Source organism: Salmo salar, chromosome ssa21 (genome assembly GCF_905237065.1).
Source record: "Salmo salar chromosome ssa21, Ssal_v3.1, whole genome shotgun sequence".
NCBI classification, from domain to species: Eukaryota; Metazoa; Chordata; class Actinopteri; order Salmoniformes; family Salmonidae; genus Salmo; species Salmo salar.
The window spans coordinates 28,519,849-28,543,930 of record NC_059462.1 but is presented as its reverse complement, the minus strand read 5'-3'; the positions used below and the strand labels follow the sequence as shown (position 1 = coordinate 28,543,930).

Here is a 24,082-nt window from a genome sequence, read left to right as displayed (position 1 = left end):
GGCTGTAACGTAAAATGTGGAAAAAGAAACAGGGTCTGAATACTTTCTGAATGCACTGTGTATATCAAGGAATTGGCGAGGGCACTAGAACAGTCTGCAGCACCCGGGCTCACCCTACTAGAATCTGAAGTTAAATGTCTACTGTTTGCTGATGATCTGGTGCTTTTGTCCACAACCAAGGATGGTCTAGAGCATCACCTAGATGTTCTGCACTGATTCTGTCAGACCTGGGCCCTGACAGTAAATCTCAGTACGACAAAAATAATGTTCCAGTTGCCAGGACCACAAATACAGACACCACAATCTAGACACTGTTGCCCAAGAGCACCTAAAAAACTATACATACCTCGGCCTAAACATTAGCGCCACAATTAACTTCCACAAAGCTGTGAACGATCTGAGAGACAAGGAAAGAAAGGCCATCTAAGCCATCAAAAGGAACATAAAATTCAACATCCCAATTAGGATCTGGCTAAAAATACTTGAATCAATTGTAGAACCCATTGCCCTTCATAGTTGTGGGGTCTGCTCACCAACCAAGAATTCACAAAATGGGACAAAAAACAAATTGAGAATCTGCATGCAGAATTCTGCAAAAATATCCTCAGTGTACAACGTAAAACACCAAATAATGCCTGCAGAGCAGAATTAGGCCGATATCCGCTAAATATCAAAATCCAGAAAAGCCGTTAAATTCTACAACTACCTAAAAGGAAGCGATTCCCAAACCTTCCATAACAAAGCAATCACCTACAGAGAGATGAAGCTGGAGAATAATCCCCTAAGCAAGCTGGTCATGAGGCTCGGTTCACAAACACAAACAGACCCCACAGAGCCCCAAGAAAGCAACACAATTAGACCCAACCAAATTATGAGAAAACTCAAATATAACTACTTGACACATTGGAAATAATTTACAAAAAAACAGATCAAACTAGAATGCCATTTGGCTCTAAACAGAGAGTACACAGTGACAGAATACCTGGCCACTGTGACTAACCCAAAATTAGGGAAAGCCTCGACTATGTGCAGACTCAGTGAGCATAGCTTTGCTATTGAAAAAGGCAGCCGTAGGCAGACCTGGCTCTCAAGAGAAGACAGGCTATGCGCACACTGCCCACAAAAAGAGGTGGAAACTGAGTTGCACTTCCTAACCACCTGCCAAATGTGATCAGGGCAGAAGCCGCAGAACAGGCTCCATGGGTAGAGTAGAGGCCTACCACACACACACACACACAGGTTAGAGGTGCTACTAGGCCCACAGCCAGTGAAGGCAGAGAGTCCATACTTACAGTTGATGTTGATTGTGTAGGCCAGGGTTCTCTCTGTTGCCAGGGCAGACTGCTTGACCACACACTGAACCTGCTGCTGATTGGCTGCTCTGGTTGGCACCCCGAGCAGGTGGCTGACTACCGTGGTGGTGCCGTTGGCGTGCTGGGTGGAGTTGGTCACCGTCCTCACCAAACTGCCGAATGCATCCGTGTTCCACCTCACTTCTGCCTGTGGCTTGGCACCAGCAGCCAAACAGGATGCCAAGAAAACCTCATTCTCTCCAATGACAGGAGGGACATCGACTGTAACACTCGTCACTGGAGGTACTATGACCAGCAAACAAACAAATAGAGAACAAAAAATATGAACTAGTCACTAATTGTACATTTTAGTGAAAAAACAAACACACAGCCAGTCATGTGAAACTTATTCAAATGCTCATGTTGCAATAAGCTTCATTAGTATCTACACATTTACTGTACAGCAAATCCGGTTTTAGCTCACCCTCTGGTGTGAGGTACCGGCACCTGAGGTATTAAGTTTCAGAGGGTGGTGAAAGTGCAAGGTGATGAGCTTGATGCTGCTTTCTAATACATATCAAGGATCTTATTCTGGTGACATGATAATAGATGCTTGTCTGCCTTTTGACAAATACAAATATTCTCGCTCTTATCCATAATAATCTCATCATGCACATTAGACATCCCTCACAGCCCACCCACACAATATCTGCGAACTAGAGCGCAAATGACAAGACCAGAGTAGGTACATTTTAACACAACAGTTTTATGACAAAACTATCAGTTGAGTTAAATGCGATGGAAACAAATGTAACTTTTGATGTTTATTCGATACATGAAAATTTAAGCGAAAAAGTACATTTTGTGTGCACTGTCGTCATGCACTGATTGGTGGGAAAATACACATATTTTATGAGGATTCTAAAATATTCACATGAAAATCTGTCGCCAATTGGATGGAAACCTAACTACAGACACACAAAAAGCATGTTTCATTTCCACAGAAAAGTACAAAGCACTAAACTGGTAACACATTCTTCTTCTGAGAAATGAAGGCTATTCCATGCAAGAAATTTCCAAGAAACTGAAGATCTCGTACAAGGCTGTGTACTACTCCTTTCACAGAACAGCGCAAACTGGCTCTAACCAGAATAGAAAGAGGAGTGGGAGGCCTGAGCAAGAGGACAAGTACATTAGAGTGTCTAGTTTGAGAAACAGATGCCTCACAAGTCCTCAACTGGCAGCTTCATTAAATAGTACCCACAAAACACAAGTCTAAATGTCAACAGCGAAGAGGCAACTCCGGGATGCTGGGACTCTAATTTACTTGTCCTCTTGCTCAGTTCTGCACCGGGGCCTCCCACTCCTCTTTCTATTCTGGTTAGCTTCTGATAGGCTAATTGTCATCATTTGAGTCAATTGGAGGTGTACCTGTAGATGTATTTCAAGGCCTTCCTTCAAACTCAGTGCCTCTTTGCTTGACATCATGGGAAAATCAAAAGAAATTAGCAAAGACCAGAAGGTACCACGTTCATCTGTACAAACAATAGCATGCAAGTATAAACACCATGGGACCACGCAGCTGTCATGCCGCTCAGGAAGGAGACGTGTTCTGTCTCCTAGAGATGAACATACTTTGGTGTGAAAAGTGCAAATCAATCCCAGAACAACAGCAAAGGACCTTGTGAAGATGCTGGAGGAAACAGGTACAAAAGTATCTATATGCACAGTAAAACGAGTCCTATATCGACATAACCTGAAAGGCAGCTCAGCAAGGAAAAAGCCACTGCTTCAAAACCGCCATAAAAAAGCCAGGCTACGGTTTGCAACTGCACATGGGGACGAAGATCGTACTCTTTGAAGAAATGCCATCTGGTCTGATGAAACAAAAATAAAACTGCTGGCCATAATGACCATCGTTATGTTTGGAGGAAAAAGGGGGAGGCTTGCAAGCCGAAGAACACCATCCCAACTGTGAAGCACAGGGGTGGCAGCATCATGTTGTGGGGGTGCTTTGCTGCAGGAGGGACTGGTGCACTTCACAAAACAGATGGCATCATGAGGCAGAAAAATTATGTGGATATATTGAAGCAACATCTCAAGACATCAGTCAGGAAGTTAAAGCTTGGTCAAAAAATGGGTCTTCCAAATGGACAATGACCCCAAGCATACTTCCAAAGTTGTGTAAAAATGGCTTAAGGACAACAAAGTCAAGGTATTGGAGTGGCCATCACAAAACCCTGACCTCAATCCCATAAAAAAAATTGTGGGCAGAACTGAATAAGCGTTTGCGAGCAAGGAGGCCTACAAGTCTGACTCAGTTACACCAGCTCTGTCAGGAGGAACGGGCCCAACTTGTGGGAAGCTTGTGGAAGGCTACCTGAAACGTTTGACCCAAGTTAAACAATTTAAAGGCAACGCTACCAAATACCAATTGAGTGTATGTAAACTTCTGACCAACTGGGAATGTGATGAAATAAATAAAAGCTGTAATAAATCCTTCTCTCTACTATTATTCTGATATTTCACATTCTTAAAATAAAGTGGTGATCCAAACTGATCTAAGACAGGGAAATATAAATATATTTGGCTAAGGTGTATGTAAACTTCCGACTTCAACTGTACATAAGTATTCAGACCCTTTGCTATGAGACTCGAAATTGAGCTCCAGTTTCTACAACTTGATTGGTGTCCACCTGTGGTAAATTAAATTGATTAGACATGATTTGGAAAGGCACATACCTATCTATATAAGGTCCCATGTCAGAGCAAAAACCAAGCCATGAGGTCAAAGGAATTGTCTGTAGAGCTCCGAGACAGGATTGTGTCGAGGAACAGATCTGTGGAAGGGCGACAAAACAATTCTGCAGCATTCAATGTCACCAAGAACACAGTGACCTCCATCATTCTTAAATGGAAGAAGTTTGGATCCACCAAGACTCTTCCTAGAGCTAGCCACCTGGCCAAATTGAGCAAACAGGGGAGAAGGGCCTTGGGCCAAGGAGCTAACCAAGAACCCAATGGTCACTCTGACAGAGCTCCAGAGTTCCTCTGTGAAGATGGGAGAACCTTCCAGAAGGACAACCATCTCTGCAGCACTCCACCAATCAGGCCTATATGGTAGAGTGGCCAAACGGAAGCCACTCCTCAGTAAAAGGCACATCACAGCCCGCTTGGAGTTTGCCAAAAGCCACCTAAAGGACTCTCAGACAATGAGAAACAAAATTCTCTGGTCTGATGAAACCAAGATTGAACTCTTTGGCCTGAATGCCAACAGTCACTTCTTGAGGAAACCTGGCACTATCCCTACGGTGAAGCATGGTGGTGGCAGCATCAGGCTGTGGGGATGTTTTTCAGCGGCAGGGACTGGGAGACCAGTCAGGATCGGAGCAAAGTACAGAGAGATCCTTGATGAAAATCTGCTCCAGAGCGCTCAGGAACTCAGGCTGTGGCAAAGGTTCACCTTCCAACAGGACAACAACCCTAAGCACACAGCAAAGACAACGCAGGAGTGCCTTACGGGACAAGTCTCTGAATGTCCTTGAGTGGCCCTCCAGAGCCCGGACATGAACCCGATTGAACATCTCTGGAGAGACCTGAAAACAGCTGTGCAGAGACGCTCCCCATCCAACCTGACAGAGCTTGAGAGGATCTGCAGAGAAGAATGGGAGAAACTCCCCAAATACAGGTGTGCCAAGCTCGTAGCATCATACTCAAGAAGACTCGAGGCTGTAATCACTGCCAAAGGTGCTTCAACAAAGTACTGAGTAATTGTTTATTTTTTTTATTTAACCTTTATTTAACTAGGCAAGTCAGTTAAGAACAAATTCTTATTTACAATGACGGCCTACCCCGGACGATGCTGGGCCAATTGTGCGCCGCCCTATGGGACTCCCAATCACAGCCGGATGTGATTCAGCCTGGATTTGAACCAGGAACTGTAGTGTCGCCTCTTGCACTGAGGTGCAGTGCCTTAGACCGCTGCGCCACTCGGGAGCCCGCGCCACTTGGGAGTAAAAGGTGTTAATACTTACGTAAATGTGAAATTTCAGTTGTGTGTAAATTGATGAGGGGAAAAAACTATTGAATCCATTTTAGAATAAGGCTGTAACTTAACAAAATGTGGAAAAATTCAAGGGGTCTGAATACTTTCCAAATGCACTTATATGTACATATCTGTCTCAATGAACTCATACTCCTGCACATCAACTCGGTACTGGTACCCCGTGTATATAGCCAAGTTATTGTTACTCATTGTGCATTTATCATTATTACGCGTTACCACTTTTCTATTATTTATCTATTTTATTTTTCTCTGTATTGTTGGGAAGGGCCCGTAAGTAAGCATTTCACTGTTACTTCGTAACCAACAGGTTTAGACTGTGACAAATAAAATGGGATTTTATCTAAAAGTATATAATTCTACTGTATTCAGCAATTATATACCTAAACTGACCTTTCTACAATTTTGATTCAGCAGGTATCAGTTTTGAACTGATGGATTCAGTCATAGTTAAATGTCAAGTAATTTCAAAAGTAAGTGAGTATTGCATTGTGAAAGCAGATACTTATATTTGAAAATGTATTCTAAAGTGAAAGAGTGATTTGGTGCAGTGAACAAATTATTTTGTGTATTTGTTGTCAATTAAAAATAGACTTGCAACATAAGCCATTTTGATGATCTGTTTAGATTTTTGTGCTAATAGTTTATACCTGAAAATTGCACCAAAGTGATTGATATGCAAATTCGGTTTTGGATGACAGGTTAGTCAAATACTATCGTATTGAAAATTATATTTACTATCTACTATTCAGCACTTCAAAAATAACAGTTTTGTAATGTACATCTTGTATCTTTTGCAGTGAGCCTATCATTATCTGTTGTATTAGTGACAAAACAAAATGTTCCCATGGTATTTCATAGAAAACTTAAGATTTTGCATGAATGACTCGGGGGTAAAAGTTGTGTTCAATAAAAATAAATAAAAGGTTCTGAACATAAGATAGGGAGCATTACAAGTGTTATTACCTTACAGTTTTGAACTTAAGACTTTTGAAGAAATACTACTTACATCTGAAAAATGTATATTAATATATGCTGTTTAGCAGACGCTTTTATCCAAAGTGACTGACAGTAAAGCAAAAATGGTTTGCTCCTAAGATTGAGTTAACGTGGCCATGGCTTGCTATATAAAAGCAGGCAGACAGGCGTCGAGGCATTCAGTCACTGTTCGATTGAACGTTAGAATGGGCAAAACGAGTGACCTAAGCAACTTTGAGCATGGTATGATCTGCGGTGCCAGGAACGCCTGTTCCAATATCTCAGAAACTGCTGACCTCCTGGGCTTTTCACGCACGACAGTGTCTAGGGTTTACTGAGAATGGTGCGACCAACAAAAAACAGCCAGTCAGCAGCAGCAGTCCAGTTGGCAAAAACAGCTCGTTGATAGGTCGAAGGAGAATGGCAAGAATCCTACAAGCTAACAGGCGGGCCACAAACAGGCAAATAACGGTACAGTACAATGGTGTGCAGACCGGCATCTTGGAACGCACCACTCATCGGTCCTTGTCACAGATGGGGTACTGCAGCAGACGACCAAACCCGATTACGAAGTGTGTGACAGCGGCCACGCGATCACCAACACTTGACAATTGAGGAGTGGAAAAACATCACCTGGGCTGACGAATCCCAGTTCCTGTTGCTTCATGCTGATGGCAGAGTCAGAATTTGGTGTAAGCAGCATGAGTCCATGGCCCCATCCTGCTTGGTTTAATCGGTACAGGCTGGTGTTGGTGGTATAATGGTGTGGGGCATGTTTTCCTGGCACACGTTAGGTCCCTTGATACCAATTGAGAAACGTTTCCATTCCCCGAAGGCTTCAGGCTGTTTTGGAGGCAAAGGGGGGTTTGACCCGGTACTAGATGGATGTACCTAATAAACTGACCACCGAGTATATTGAGAGTTGATGTGCTCTCGTTACAACTTCGGTGGTAAGTAAGAGAATATTGGTTAAAAAAAACAAATAACAGAAATGTGTAGATGAGGTCTCTGCTCTTACTTCACTTTAATACTGAACCACTACCCACTTTCTGGTATTGATATTTCACACTCTTTCTACAACGTCAAAAGTAGAAACAGTGAGGCAAAGAAGGAAGTGTTCTTACCTAGCACAGTAAGAGGTATCTCTATGCTGTATACTCCACTTGGGAAAACACTGAAGACGCATGTGAAGTTGCCTTCATCCAACAGTCTGGCAGCTTTTATTCGAATAGAACCAATGTTTTCTGTCAGGTTCCCAAAAAACTGGACTCTATTTTCCAATCCATTCGATGAAATAAAGTCAGTAACCCCATTGGGATAAATAAGGAAGAAATTATGGTTCTCTGGTTCTTCCAGAGTCCTTTTCTGCCATGTTATCTGTTCAAGCTCCTCATCTGTCTCTAGCAGACTGCAGGATAAGTCCACGTCCTCTCCCTGTACCACAGTCCTGCTTCCTCCAATCACCCGTATACCTTGAGAAAACATAGGCTCAAAAAACAGTCAAAAATGTACCTGTAGAATAGATGCTTAAACTAAAAAAAATATATAATTTACAGAAATGGTACCTAAACATACACAAATAAGATAATTGTTTGTATATAGCTGTGCTTGTGAAATATGATCTCCTATTAATGCAGACATTTGTGTACGACTATTGCAAAAACATATTTGACCTTAATCCCATTTGGGCAGCCATAGTCAGAGATGGCTAAAGCATATTCAGATCTGTGTCCAGTCTAGGCTGAAGCTACGTAGTGAATATAGTATTAGAATAATAAGTCAAAAACATTGACTCTGTTCATACAGTTATTCAAGAGTAAGATATTCAAGACATTCCAGATGCTTGTGCATGTTCAGCATGTCTCAAAACATAGTGAACATACTGAGCTGATGTGTGTGCCTTGTTGTTTCCTAAAAGGACAAGGTCTAGAATGATGGGAGTGTGTGTTTGGTGTGTTATTGCCTGCCCTGTGTCAATAATAAAAAATAAAAAACTTGAGCTCAATAGTATGAGATTTTATGAGATAAATTGGAAACCTACTTTCAGAAATCCTGTGGATGACGAGAATCACACAGCATAGAACAGCTTCCGTGACATGCTTTGCTCTTCTCATTGCAAGGGTCACTAGGAAAAATGGAATTATAGAATTATATTACATTGATGTAATGTTGTTGCATTTGTTGATAACTAACTGTTGTGCTCTACACCCCCTTGCACTTTTCACATTTTGCTGCCTTCCATTTTTTTTCCAAAATGTGAGGATAAAAATGATCCTACACAACCTATTCCACATTTTGAAAATGAAAGAAAGTTTAGAAAATGTCCCCCACCCCCCCCAAAAAATGAAATATCATACTTGGATAAGTCTTCACCCACCCCGAGTTAATATTTGGTGGAAGCACCTTTGGCAGCCATTACAGCTGTGAATCATTTTCATTAAGATTCTACTAACTTTGCACAACTCTAAGGGCAACATACTGTACAAAAGTGCCTTCAGAAATGATTCACAACCTGTGACTTTTTCCACATTTTGTTTGTTACCACCTGAATTGAAAATTGATTGAATTTAGAGATTTTTTGTCGTCACTGGCCTACACACACAATACCCCATAATGTCAAAGTGGAATTATGTTTAGACAGTTTAAAAAATGTATTAAAAATGAAAAGCTTAAATGTCTGAAGTCAATAAGTATTGTTATGGCAAGCCTAAATAAATTCAGGAGTAAAAATGTGCTTAACAAGTTAAACAGTGCATTCAGTATTCAGAACCCTTCACTTTTTCAAAGTTTTGTTACAGCCTTATCCTAAAATGTAATAAATATTCCCCCAATCTACACACAACACCGAATAATGACAAAGGGAAAGCAGGTTGAGAAATGTTTGCTAATTTATTAAAAATAAAAAACAGATTATTTTTACATTAGTGTTCTGACCCTTTGCTATGAGACTCAAATTAGCTCAGGTGCATCCAAATTCCATTGATCATCCTTGAGATGTTTCTACAACTGTAGAAACATGTTCTACAACATCCTTGAGATAAGTCCACCTGTGGTAAATTCAATTGATTGAACAGGATTGGGAAAGGTACATACCTGTCCATGTAAGGTCCCACAGTTGACAGTGCATGTCAGAGGAAAAACCAAGCCACGAGGTCAAAGGAATTGTCCATAGAGCTCCAAGATAGGATTGTGTCAAGGCACAGATCTGGGGAAGGGTACCAAAACATTTCTGCTACACTGAAGGTCCCCAAGAACACAGTGGCCTCCATCATTCTTAAATGGAAGGAGTTTGGAATCACCAAGACTCTTCCAAAAGCTGGCCACCCGACCAAACTGAGCAATCGAGAGAGAAGGGCCTTGGTCAAGGAGGTGACCAAGAACCCGATGGTCACTTTGACAGAGCTCCAGAGTTCCTCTGTGGAGATAAGAGAACCTTCCAGAAGGACAACCATCGCTGCAGCACTCCACCAATCAAGACTTTATGGTAGAGAGCCAGACGGAAGCTCAGTAAAAGGCAAATAACAGCCCGCTTACAGTTTGCTAAAAGGCAAACCATCAGACCATGAGAAACAAGATTCTCTGCTATAATGAACTTTTTGGCCTGAATTCTAAGCATCACGTCTGGAGGAAACCTGGCACCATCGCCACGGTGAAGAATTGTGGTGCGTGCATCATGCTGTGGGGATGTTTTTCAGTAGCAGGGACTGGGAGACCAGTCAGGATCAAGGAAATTTTGAACAGAGAAAAGTACAGAGAAATCCTTGATGAAAACCTGCTCCAGAGCGCTCAGGACCTCACACTGGGGTAAAGGTTCCCCTTCCAACAGGAAAACAACCTTAAGCACACGGCCAAGACAACACAGGAATGGCTTTGGGACAAGTCTCTGAATGTCCTTGAGTGGCCCAGCCAGAGTCCGGACTTGAACCCGAGCGAACATCTCTGGAGACCTGAAAATAGCAATGCAGCAATGCTCCCCATCCAACCTGACAGAGAGAGGATTGAGAGGATCTGCAGAGAAGAAATGGGAGAAACTCCCCAAATACTGGTGTGCCAAGCCTGTAGCGGCATACCCACGAATAGCCTAGGCTGTAATTGCTGCAAAAAGTGCTTCAACAGTACCAGTCAAAAGTTGACAACCCTATTCATTCGTGTTTTTGTTTTTATAATAGTGAAGACATCAAAACTATGAAATAACAAATTCAATCATGTAGTAACCAAAAATGTTAAATCAAAATATTTTAGATTTGATATTCTTCAAAGTAGCCACCCTTTGCCTTGATTACATTTTTGCCCACTGTTGGCATTCTCTGAACCAGCTTCATGAGGTAGTCACCTGGAATGCGTTTCAATTAACAGGTGTGCCTTGTTAAAAGTTAATTTGTGGAATTTCTTTCCTTCTGAATGCGTTTGAGCCAATCAGTTGTGTTGTGACAAGGTAGGAGTGGTATACAGAAGATAGCCCTATTTGGTAAAATACCAAGTCCATATTATGGCAAGAACAGCTCAAATAAGCGAAGAGAAACGACAGTCCATCATTACTTTAAGACAAGTAGGTCAGTCAATCCGGAAAGTGCAGTCGCAAAAACCATCAAACGCTATGATGAAACTGGCTCTCATGAGGACCGCCACAGGAAAGGAAGACCCAGAGTTACCTCTGCTGCAGAGGATAACTTCATTAGAGTTACCAGCCTCAGAAATCAGCAATTAACTGCATCTCAATTTGCAGCCCAAATAAATGCTTCACAGAGTTCAAGTTACAGACAGATCTCATCATGAACTGTTCAGAGGAGACTGCGTGAAATCAGGTCTTCATTGTCAAATTGCTGCAAAAAAACACTTCTAAAGGACACCAATAATAAAGAAGAAACTTGCTTGGGCCAAGAAACACAAACAATGGACATTAGACAGGTGGAAATCTGAGTCCAAATTTCAGATTTTTGGTTCCAACCACCATGTCTTTGTGAGACGCAGAGTATCGCTGCAGAATGCGCCATCCCATCTGGTTTGCGCTTAGTAGGACTATCATTTGTTTTTCAAAAGGACAATGACCCAAAACACACCTCCAGGCTGTGTAAGGACTATTTGACCAAAAAGGAGAGTAATGGACTTCTGCATCAGATGAACTGTCCTCTACAATCACCCGACTTCAACACAATTGAGATGGTTTGGGATGAATTGGACTGCAGAGTGAAGGAAAAGCAGTGATTAGCATATGTGGGAACTCCTTCAAGACTACCTCATGAAGCTGGTTGAGAGAATGCTAAGCGTGTGCAAAGCTGTCATAAAGGCAAAGGGTGGCTACTTTGAAGAATCAAAAATATAAAATATATTTTGATTTGTTTAACGCTTTTTTGGTTACTACATGATTCCATATGTGTTATTTCATAGTTTTGATGCCTTCACTATTATTCTACAATGTAGAAAATAGTACAAATTAAGAAAACCCCTTGAATGACTAGGTGTGTCCAAACTTTTGACTGGTACTGTAAGTGAGTTTTTTTTTTCTTTATACATTTGAAAAATTCAAAAAACAGGTTTGCTTTGCCATTATGGGGTATTGTGTGTAGATTCAGGAAAAAATGTCCTTAATCCATTTTAGAATAAGGCTGTAATGTAACAAAATTTGGAAAAAGTCAAAAGATCTGAACACTTTCCAAATGCACTTTAATAAGTTGCATGGACTAAATTACTTCCTCATCTCTGTACACAACACATACAGATAATTGTAAGGTCCCTCAGACGAGCAAACAATTTCAAACAGATTCAACAACAAAGACCAGGGAGGTTTTCCAATGCCTTGCAAAAGGCATCTATTGGTGGATAGGTAAAACAAAACAAAAACGCAGACATTGACTATCCCTTTGAGCATGGTTAAATTATTAATTACACTTGCATCAATAGACCCAGTCACTACAAAGATACGGGCGTCCTTCCTAACTCAGTTGCTGGAGAGGAAGGAAACCGCTCAAGGATTTCACCACGAGGACAATGGTGACTTTAAAACAGCTACAGAGTTGAATGGTTGGGATATGAGAAAACTGAAGATGGATCAACAACATTGTAGTTACCCCACAATAGTAACTTAACTGACAGAGTGAAAAGGAAACTGTACAGAATAAAAAAATATTCCAAAACATGCACCATGCTTGCAACAAGGAACTAAATACTGCAAAAAAATGTGGCAAAGCAATTAATTTGACGTGGCAAATCCAATACATTATTGAGTACCACTCTCCAGATTTTCAAGCATAGTGGTGGCTGCATCATGTTATGGGTATGCTTGTAATCATTAAGGACTGGAGAGTTTTTCCAGGATAAAACAAAATTAACAGAATGGAGCTAAGCACAAGCAAAATCACAAGAGGAAAACCTGGTTCAGTCTGCTTTCCACCAGACACTGGGAGATGAATTCAATTTTCAGCAAGACAATAACTTAAAACAAGGCCAAATCTACACTGGAGTTGCTTACCAAGACCACAGTGAAGGTTCCTGAGTGGCCGAGTTACAGTTTTGACTTAAATGTAATTAAAATCTATTGTAAGACTTGAAAATTGTCTAGCAATGATCAACAGCCAATTTGACAGAGCTTGAAGAATTGAAAATAATAAATGTGCAAATGTCACACAATCCAGTTGTGAAAACTCTTAGAGACCTATCCATAAAGACTCACAGCTGTAAATCGCTGCCAAACGTGGTTCTAAACTCTGCAAAAAAAAAAGAAATCTCCCTTTTTCAGGACCCTGTCTTTCAAAGATAATTCGTAAAAATCCAAATAACTTCACAGATCTTCATTGTAAAGGGTTTAAACACTGTTTCCCATGCTTGTTCAATGAACAATAAACAATTAATGAATATGCACCTGTGGAACGGTCGTTAGACAATAACAGCTTACAGACGGTAGGCAATTAAGGTCACAGTTATGAAAACTTAGGACACTAAAGAGGCCTTTCTACTGACTCTGAAAAACACCAAAAGAAAGATGCCCAGGGTCCCTGCTCATCTGTGTGACCGTGCCTTAGGCATGCTGCAAGGAGGCATGAGAACTGCAGATGTGGCCAGGGCAATAAATTGCAATGTCCGTACTGTGAGTCGCCTAAGACAGCGCTACAGGGAGACAAGATGGACAGCTGATAGTCCTCGTAGTGGCAGACCACGTGTAACAACACCTGCACAGGATAGGTACATCCGAACATCACACCTGCGGGACAGATACAGGATGGCAACAACTGCCTGAGTTACACTAGGAACGAACAATCCCTCCGTCAGTGCTCAGACTGTCCGCAATAGGCTGAGAGAGGCTGGACTGAGGGCTTGTAGGCCTGTTGTAAGGCATGTCCTCACCAGACATCACTGGCAACAACGTCGCCTATGGGCACAAACTCACCGTCGCTGGACCAGACAGGACTGGCAAAAAGCGCTCCTCACTGACGAGATGCGGTTGTGTCTCACCAGGGATTCGCGTTTATCGTCGAAGGAATGAGCGTTACACCGAGGTCTGTACTCTGGAGCGGGATCGATTTGAAGGTGCAGGGTCCGTCATGGTCTGGGGCGGTCTGTCACAGCATCATCGGACTGAGCTTGCTGTCATTGCAGGCAATGTCAACGATGTGCGTTACAGGGAAGACATCCTCCTCCCTCATGTCGTACCCTTCCTGCAGGCTCATCCTGACATGACCCTCCAGCATGACAATGCCACCAGCCATACTGCTCGTTCCGTGCGTGATTTCCTGCAAGACAGGAATGTCAGTGTTCTGCCATGGCCAGTGAAGAGCCCGGATCTCAATCCCATTGAGCACATCTGGGACCTGCTGGATCGGAGGGTGAGGGCTAGGGCCATTCCCCCCAGAAATGTTTGGAAACTTGCAGGTGCCTTGGTGGAAGAGTGGAATAACATCTCACAGCAAGAACTGGCAAATCTGGTGCAGTCCATGAGGAGGAGATGCACTGCAGTACTAAATGCAGCTGGTGGCCACACCAGATACTGACTGTTACTTTTGATTTTGACAACCCCCTTTTTTCAGGGACACATGCCATTTCTGTTAGTCACATTTCTGTGGAACTTGTTCAGTTTATGTCTCAGTTGTTGAATCTTATGTTCATACAAATATTTACATGTTAATTTTGCTGAAAATAAATGCAGTTGACAGTGAGAGGACGTTTCTGTTTTTGCTGAGTTTATAAAGTATTGTCTCAGGGGTGTGAATGCTTACGTAAATTACATATTTCTGTATTTCATTTTCAATAAATTTGCAAAACATCTAGAAACACGTTTTTACATTGTCATTATGGGGTATTGGTGTATAGATGGGTGAGAACAAAATCGATTTAATACATTTTGAATTCAGGCTGTAACACCAAAATGTGGAACAAATCAAGGGGTATGAGTACTTTCTCAAGGCACTATTTCCATAGTTCTTGTCAAAATTGCACAGGCTCCGTAACTTTGGTTAGGAATCATTGATGGACAGCAATATTCTAACCATGCGTCTTATTTTCAAACAATACTACTGACTTAAATTTGCTTGAAGTCAATTTAAAAAGTCAGCATCAAATTATGATATTTCAGTATTTTTTCTTCTTAAGAAAGGCATTGATGTTTATGGTTAGGTACATTCGTGCAACGATTGTGCTTTTTTCACAAATGCGCTTTTGTTAAATCATCCCCCGTTTGGCGAAGTTGGCTGTCTTTGTTAGGAAGAAATAGTCATCACACAGTTCGCAACGAGCCAGGCGGCCCAAACTGCTGCATATACCCTGACTGTTGCACAGAACAGAGATTTCAGAATGTAAGTACACATTTCACCTTCAGAGGTGAATTTATCAAACCTATCATGGTGAAAAAAGTATTTTGTTGTTAGGAGCTCTCCTCAAACAATAGCATGGCATATTTTTTGCAGTAATAGCTACTGTAAATTGGACAGTGCAGATATATTAACAAGAATTTAAGCCTTCAGCCTACATACATTTACATGTATCGACATTTGTTGTTTCTCTAAAATCTGCAATCTTGACATAATGCGCTGCATGATTTACAATCCTTAACAAGACCTTATGGATCAAATCCCGTTAACGGGATCGATTTGGCCACATCCGATGAAATGGCAGAGCGCCAAATTCAAATAAAATTATTAGAAATATTTAACTTTCATACAATCACAAGTGCAATACACCAAATGAAAGCTTTACTTCTTGTTAATCCAGCCACCGTGTCAGATTTCAAAAAGGCTTTACAGCGAAAGGAAACCATGCTATTATCTGAGGAAGGCACTCCACCAAACAAACACAGACAATCATATTTCATCCCGCCAGGCGCGACACAAAACTCAGAAATAACGATATAATTCATTCCTTACCTTTGACGAGCTTCTTCTGTTGGCACTCCAATATGTCCCATAAACATCACAAATGGTCCTTTTGTTCGATTAATTCCGTCATTATATATCCAAAATGTCCATTTATTTGGCGCGTTTGATCCAGAAAAACATTGGTTCCAAGTTGCGCAACATGACTAGACCAATGTCCAACAACATATGGAATAGCTGTTTTGCCTTAGCCTCTCTGGGATAGGTGGGACGCTTACCTACTCAACAACAACCTTAGAAATGATATTACTTCAATTTCTCAAACATATGACTATTTTACACCTTTTTAAAGACAAGACTCTCGTTAATCTAACCACACTGTCCGATTTCAAAAAGGCTTTACAACGAAAGCAAAACATTAGATTATGTCAGCAGAGTACCCAGCCAGAAATAATCAGACACCCATTTTTCAAGCTAGCATATAATGTCACATAAACCCAAACCACAGCTAAATGCAGCACTAACCTTTGATGATCTTCATCAGATGACACCCCTAGGACATTATGTTATACAATACATGCATGTTTTGTTCAATCAAGTTCATATTTATATCAAAAAACAGCTTTTTACATTAGCATGTGACTAGCATTCCCACCGAACACTTCCGGTGAATTTACTAAATTACTCACGATAAACATTCACAAAAAACATAACAATTATTTTAAGAATTATAGATACAGAACTCCTCTATGCACTCGCTATGTCCGATTTAAAAATAGCTTTTCGGTGAAAGCACATTTTGCAATATTCTCAGTAGATAGCCCGGCATCACAGGGCTAGTAATTTAGACACCCAGCAAGTTTAGCACTCACCAAAGTCAGATTTACTATAAGAAAAATGTTATTACCTTTGCTGTTCTTCGTCAGAATGCACTCCCAGGACTTCTACTTCAATAACAAATGTTGGTTTGGTCCCAAATTATCCATAGTTATATCCAAATAGCGGCGTTTTGTTCGTGCGTTCAAGACACTATCCGAATGGTAAAGAAGGGTGACGAGCACGACGCATTTCGTGACAAAAAAATTCTAAATATTCCATTACCGTACTTCGAAGCATGTCAACCGCTGTTTAAAATCAATTTTTATGCCATTTTTCTCGTAAAAAAGCGATAATATTCCGACCGGGAGTGGTGGTTGTCGTTCAAAGAGAGAGAAAATAAAAACATCTCGTGCCCTCGTGCACGAGCCCCAGTCTGATGGTCCTCTGACAGGCCACTATCCAAACGCGCTAATGTGTTTCAGCCAGGGGCTGCCTCGATATCATTCAGCTTTTTCCCGGGTTCTGAGAGCCTATGGGAGCCGTAGGAAGTGTCACGTTACAGCAAAGATCCTCAGTCTTCAATAAAAAGAGCCAAGATGAACAAGAACTTGTCAGACAGGCCACTTCCTGTAAGGAATCTTCTCAGGTTTTTGCCTGCCATATGAGTTCTGTTATACTCACAGACACCATTCAAACAGTTTTAGAAACTTTAGGGTGTTTTCTATCCAAAGCCAATAATTATATGCATATTCTAGTTACCGGGCAGGAGTAGTAACCAGATTAAATCGGGTACGTTTTTTTATCCGGCTGTGTAAATACTGCCCCCTATCCCCAACAGGTTAGATGTTTCCTTTAACCACTAAATGTAATACTTTTTTCTGTCGCAAATGTAGTCAATGTCTCAGTGTAAGGAATCAGTAATCCTTTCCGTTAATCTAATCATTTCAACCTGTTGCATTAATTGAGTAAAAATATAAACCTGTTTAACAAATCTAGAACCTTCAAAAAGATGGTGCTGTCTCATCAGCGCAATAGTCAAAACTAACCTGCAATCCACTTTAATGACTGGACACCGTTCCACATAATGGAAACAGATTATAATGTTGGAATACATTAACTTACTGTGGTACCTAAACTATAAAACCCAGCAAGAGTAATTATCAAAGAACGTTTCCGATTCAACTATTCAGACCTCTACCGCAAATGTCCCACTGCATCCCTTACAGCCCAATATAGCCCAGCGAGCACGACAAAAAAAATATAACCCATTCTCAAACAACGTTCTGCGCTTACCTCTATCGTAAGGTTAAAAACAAACTTGATAATTAGCTCTTCTCTTTCAGCTTTCAACTTATGAAATGTCCAAGACTTTAAAAGTAACTTGTAATGCACCAAATTTATAAAATACATCAGTCAATCCAAAAAAAAAAAAAAACACACTTCAGAATACCAGATCCCTTTTCTGCCCACAAATTCAGTTCATTGCATTTGTATCCTGCAATAAGTAATACCCATGTTTAGATTTCAATTATGTTCATGGTCACAGCTCTATCGCAATTACCTATCCACTATTATTAGAACTCATTAGATGTAGGGAACTGTCCCATATTTGATTCAGTTATTTAAATACAACAATATGTTAATCCAGCAGACCATTTTAGGCAACAGACAATGTATTACATTGAAATCGCCTCGCTATTTATAATGAATAAATTAGCCTTTCAATTTGAACTTAAGCAAGCTGTTAAAACGTTCAGTTTATATCTTAAACACTGGCGGCAGTATCTGTCCAGGCAAAACATACCAATACTTGAATTACAATCAGAAACCCATATATTTTGGTCAATATCATAGATGCGAAGAAATCCCGAAATATCCCAATTACAATGGTTTGTGGTCTTAACATCTGGCCCATAACACACAATTACCATAAATAGCCCTACAGGTCCACGCGCGTCTCTGCAGAGATTCTCACATGCGCAAAAGGAATAGATTAGCAGTCAACGAGTTAAATCGACATTCATTGACTTAAAACCAGATCTTGCGCTTTGTAATAAAAGCAGATTATCTTTTCTCAAGCGACATATTTACATATCACATTTGCTCCACAATGATACTAAGTTTGATGGAAACCCTAGGCTTTGTACGACGTTATAAGTTACGTCGAGATTCCATCTAAATTCGCTCGAACTTTATGGGAAAAGGTTTATTTGATAAATAAAGCAATTCCTCTCATACTGCCTTATGGGCAGTTTTATTTTAAATGTAGTACCCATACAGAGAATAATACAATAAGCATTTTATAGTTACATCGTTAGGTAAGTTAACCAAAAGTGGACACACTCCAATCAGTTTGAGACAATTGCCCAGACTTTGTAGACAGTTGAATAATGCTTAAATCTCATCTTTATCAAATGATCCATTAAAAGGGACCAACTCAAAACCCACGTACGTCAACCTACCGCACCCCAGCTGTGGCCCTCTTAACCTGTCTGGTTAAGATGTAAAGTACACATTGTACAAAGATTAGCCACACAGGATTTCAAACCCTGTCTATATGAACAGGGAAACCCATACCATTATACCAAAGTCAGATGCCTCGCAAGGCGTCAACTGCACTCTCGTTCTTCGTTCAATATCTTAACCTCACCAGTCCAACTGTGATCAAGCCAGTACCACGGATCTGGACTTTTGGTAGCCCACAACTGGCTAATTAACAGTCATGTCCAAGGATACCTCACTTAAGAACACTCGTCAACTCAGTCCTGCTAGTTACCCCAGCTGTGGCCCTCTTAACCTGTCTGGTTAAGATGTAAAGTACACATTGTCAAAAATATAAATAGTAATGTACAGATACATAAAAAAACGATTTAAGTAAAAATACTTTAAAGTACTACTTAAGTATTTTACACCGCTGGATTTAAATAGGCTATCTTATAACTTCAGTTTGTAGTTGTAGCCTTGGCTTATTATGCAATTATTAAATGGCAATGTCTAGATTAGGCTGCAGGTAAAAACACTGGCTGTTGACAAACATGGGCCTATTCAGTTCATATGCATATTATTAATATTTAATTCAGTGATTGAAATTATGAATTCATCCTCAGTAACGTTAGCCTATTCCAGCAGGCTATTAGGCAACGGAAGCACTTCTTACCTCGAAATCGCCCCGTTAGTCATGTTGAATAAATTAGCCTGTCAATTTGAACTAATAAGCAAACTGCTAAATAGTTAATCTTGCCAAGGCTACACTGCCCTCCCATGCTCATTTGGTTGAAAATGTGTTAATGTCATTTTTGTTACATTAAACGCATGCTTAATCATGTGGACAAGTATCCTGCCTCTATTGTATTGTGTTTTGGAGAAAATGGGGGTGGTATTAGTAGTAACTGCAAAAAGTTACTGTGAAACCAAGGTAAATGGCACTAACTGAACATACTGCCTTATAGCTTGGTTTCAACCTGCCCTTGGCTGCAGTTACTGCGTTTTACCTTGGTTTCATATCATTTTATTCTGATAGTGTCATACAAGTTCGATTGTATCACTGACTGACAACTACACACACATAGCTAATCTAGGGATACAACACCATGGCACAGCATTCCCGGGGGAAAATGATGGTTGAACTTGCTCTGAAACGCCGACATCCAGACACTGGTAAGAACTAGCTAGCTAAGTAGATCTGAGATCAAAATGAATTACCTAGCTAGCTAAACTAGCTAACTAGCTAGCGAGCATAGACTAACAATGCTACCTGCTCTCATAAGAGGAGATCTGCAATTGATACTAACTTCAATCTATTAGCCATATAATGAATTATATTCTGAAATGTCATCTGATGGTTTGTTTGAATCAGTACACCATACACACGATTCTAGCCAGTGACAGCCACCTAGCTAAAACTGACGCGCCCCTACCAAAACCTACCTAGCTAGCATTAGCATGTAGCAATAGATTTGTGCTACATGGTCCCATAAGAGACGACCAGCAGTTTATACTAGCTTCAATCTATTATACCTAGAATTAATATAATCCCTATAGTTATATTCTGACATTCCATGGGTTTTTTGAATCAGTAACATTACACCACACACACACGATCTCTTGCCAGCTGACGGTCAGTTGGACTTGCACCCCATACAGATGAGCACACACACAGCATTGCTAGCTCATTAATAATATATCTACTCACATGTTCAGGGTTTCTGGTTTACTTTTATATTCCAGTATTGCGTGACTGTCCCGGTAAGGAAAGTTAAAATCCCAAATTGTATCCATCACCTTTGTTGTTGGCGTATGTAATTAATACAACAAGCTTTGACATGCCCAATGTGTGCTCAATGTGTCTGCTTCAGTGCTATCATTACATGAATGCGGAAAAAACAGTTTTGCATGACTTCCACCAATCCCTGTGGTCTAAATGATTAGTATCTATGCGGATCAAAGTTGCCATGTGAGGGTGTATTAGGAAAGTACAACCACGTCAATACTAGGTTTTATTCCTGTCAATGTCCATCCATGCAATTTCTTTGTCTTTGTAAATAAACATGAAAATGTAAGAGCCTTTTTGGGAGCAAGTATGAAAGTAATAGATGAACTGAGATATGATAGTGAAAATTATGATAATGTTTGCACAAGATAAAATCAACATTGATTATATCCTAAGTTATAGAATAACTGAGAAGGATTATGATCAAATGTTTGCACACCAGAAAATGTCAGTATTAATTATTATCATCCATGACAGAATAGAATCATTAGGATGCATGTCCCTGATTATTTGGTCTGTTTATTTCAGTTGAGTTTTAGGGCCACAATCCAAAGATTCCTGATCTACCCCCTTTAACTGAAGTCACAGTGTCAACACTATTTGAAGAAATAGAGAACCAGTGGGTGGTCTCTGACTCCTTAAAAATCAGTCTATCAGATGAGAAATCAATTGCCAATGATGATGATGAAGATGATCATCCACCTTCAGAGTTGGATGTTCCAGCACAAGTGGCAGCTGAGCCCGTGGACACAACTCCAGACAACTTATCAGACAAGAAATCCAAGATTCCACCAATGCGTAAGCCATGTGGTCCCAAATGCAAGAGGCAATGTACTCAGAATATTTCAGAGGGTAGGCAAAAGGAAATATGGGGAAAGTATTGGGAGATGAAGTATAAGGAGAAGAGGACATGGGTCTTCCACATAGTGGCACAACAATCTAAGAAGAATATCACCGTTGGCGCTGACAGTCGACGCAGCAGGTCGTTTCTGTACCATCTTCCAAACCAGATGCAGTTTCAACTCTTTTACACTGTCAGTAATTACACTGCTCTTGTATTAATAGCATACATGAGAAGTATAGTAAACTAACAAATGAAAATGGCAGATACTGCTCTTTACTTTGGTTTTACCCTGCAATTTATAACATATCATGCCAAGGAAGAAGACAGTAACTGTCGTTTAAGGGTCAAATGTCATGCCAGAGGTCAGGGTCAACATGAATAAAAAAAAATGTACTCATAGTAAGGCAACAGATCATTACATCTCCAATCTCCCTAGAATTCATTTGGCAGGACAATTAAACTTTGAAGCCATATTTCTCAGTTCCACTCTATGAGCAGTTACTGCCTTTTCGCTTGGGAGGGCAGTACTGTAGCCTATCTCAACAGTGATGCCAATTTAGCAATTTTGTTGCTAATTTAGCAACTTTTCAGACTACCCTGTCAACTTTTTTTCCAAACAGCACCTAGCAACATTGAAAGGAAAAGTCAATCTCGCAAATATGCCATTTATAACGGTTTGTAGTCTTAGCATCTGCCACATAACGGCACAATTGCCAATTTAGCCTAACGTTTTTTATGTTTAATAATGGCGTATTTTTTTCTCTTGCAACATATAAAAATTCATTTGAGTCACATTAGCTCGCAATAATTATTATTTTGATGGGAAATTGTACTTAGACAGTTAGAAGTTATGTCGATATTCCTTCTTAAAAATGGTTTATTGGCTAAATGTTTGCTGCGACAAAATAAAATGGCGTTCAGACATTTTGTTAGTCATGGCAAAGGTAAATATGATGTTCGACGACAGATCGCAGCACGATCTATTCACCTAACTAGAAGCCGAATAGGCATCAACTTACCACGTAGTTTATTTTTTGCGTTTGTCCATAGCACAAACAATTCTTCTTCTTCTAGGTCTGGTCTGTCACCGACGTGTGTATGTGTTGTTTTTGTTCTTCCAAATTGTTGCATTACCGCCAGGGGCGAAAATCTGATATCAACTTTGGAGGGGACAATTACATGAAATTTTCTCAAGAGCAATTCCCGAGGGGGACACCAAAAGTAGTGCTGTAACACATAGCTTACATTGTAATATGGTAAATGTATATTGAGGAACCAAAGAAATAAGGTGTTTGCCGTACTCCTAACTACCGGTACCCAAAACTACACAACTAATCACAACAGCAATACCATTGCCTTTAACAAATCTTAGTTCAGTCACCAGTTTAAGTTGAGAGTGGGGGTATCCATGGCATTTTCCAATTATGTTCCTATTTTACAAATCAAAAAATTGAGAACCTTTCATAATGTTGCCAAACAAAGACTCAACAAACTTACCTGAGACTCCCTGTCTCTGCCAGTCTGTCCCTGCATATCTGTCCCCAACTCTGCTGTCTGTGTGCCATCTGTTGCCTGCTCTGCCTAATGACATCATTGTGAAACATTTCCATTATAATTTCATTTCTTTCTTATGAACATTTTATCAACTAGTCTTTGAGATATTAGGCTACTAGGGTTCTTACTTTGCGTTTTGCTGTACTGAAAAATACTCTGATGTCTGTCTTTTTTTCTCTACCATTTTTCTACCTGGCTGGTTGGCTGGCTGGCTGGCTGACTACACACACACACAGTGTGTAGGAGATGGGCTTCTATCATCTTATCTTTTATCATTCTATTTGGGCTTCGATCTAAAAGGTAGCTAGCAAATGTGAAACGGATTAAAATGACAAGAGTTGACAGCTGTATGAGTTCACCATTTACACAACATATGCTGCAACCTTTTGTAATTTTAATAGTTTGTTTCATATTGGCTGGCTTCCAACAATAGCTGAATTTGCAAAGCTAGCGAGCACCAATTCAGTTTCAGTGGTGTTTGCTATAATCTTTGCTACCCGGGTTAAATAAAGGTGAAATAAAATAAATATATAAAAGTTCCCTTGTGACAATTTAGCTTTTGCAACGAGACCATTAAATATATTTAAGACAATGGTAGAAGAGAGTGTAGTTCTGTTCAGTTTGGACTTCAGTTTATCGCTAACCTTATCACAGGGACTTTGAAGCACTAACTTACATCATCTGCATGCTGATCTTGGAATAAATTGACGATAGCAAAGATTCCATCTTTGATGACGCCACATAAATGGAATAGGTACTAGCTAGCTTAATAGTTAATATTTGCGCGCTAGCTCTGCATATTCAGCTAGTGTGTGTGCGCGATTGACTGGATTAACCTCACGTCAGTTACGTGCATTGAGTGCCTTTCAGACAGTAGACACAACCCCTCTGTTACCTTGCCAACTAAGGAACTGGCAGTGGATCAAACCATTGAGGCAAAGGGTGGGGGGGTCGCAATCT

General features: G+C 40.4%; 1 protein-coding gene across 8 annotated transcripts in view; it reads right to left on the bottom strand.

Moving 5' to 3' along the window:
- The window catches only part of LOC106582115 (nectin-4), a 44,315-nt gene extending 21,146 nt beyond the window's left edge, over window positions 1-23,169 (bottom strand). For 4 of the 8 annotated variants that reach the window (XR_006761192.1, XR_006761191.1, XM_045704639.1 and 1 more), the window contains exons 1-4: window positions 22,588-22,860; window positions 8,375-8,458; window positions 7,458-7,805; window positions 1,293-1,598 (exon numbers count right to left, since the gene is read on the bottom strand). Coding sequence is in view for 6 of the 8 variants with exons in the window: in XM_045704639.1 (XP_045560595.1) it covers window positions 1,293-1,598; window positions 7,458-7,805; window positions 8,375-8,458; window positions 22,588-22,699 (850 nt within the window). In the remaining 2 variants the exon portion in view is untranslated. Of the gene's footprint in view, window positions 1-1,292; window positions 1,599-7,457; window positions 7,846-8,374; window positions 8,459-20,646; window positions 20,810-22,587; window positions 22,867-23,065 lie in introns of those variants that run through there. The other 4 variants (XM_045704640.1, XM_045704644.1, XM_045704643.1 and 1 more) reach the window with 4 other exon arrangements.
- Window positions 23,170-24,082: the final 913 nt, after the last annotated feature.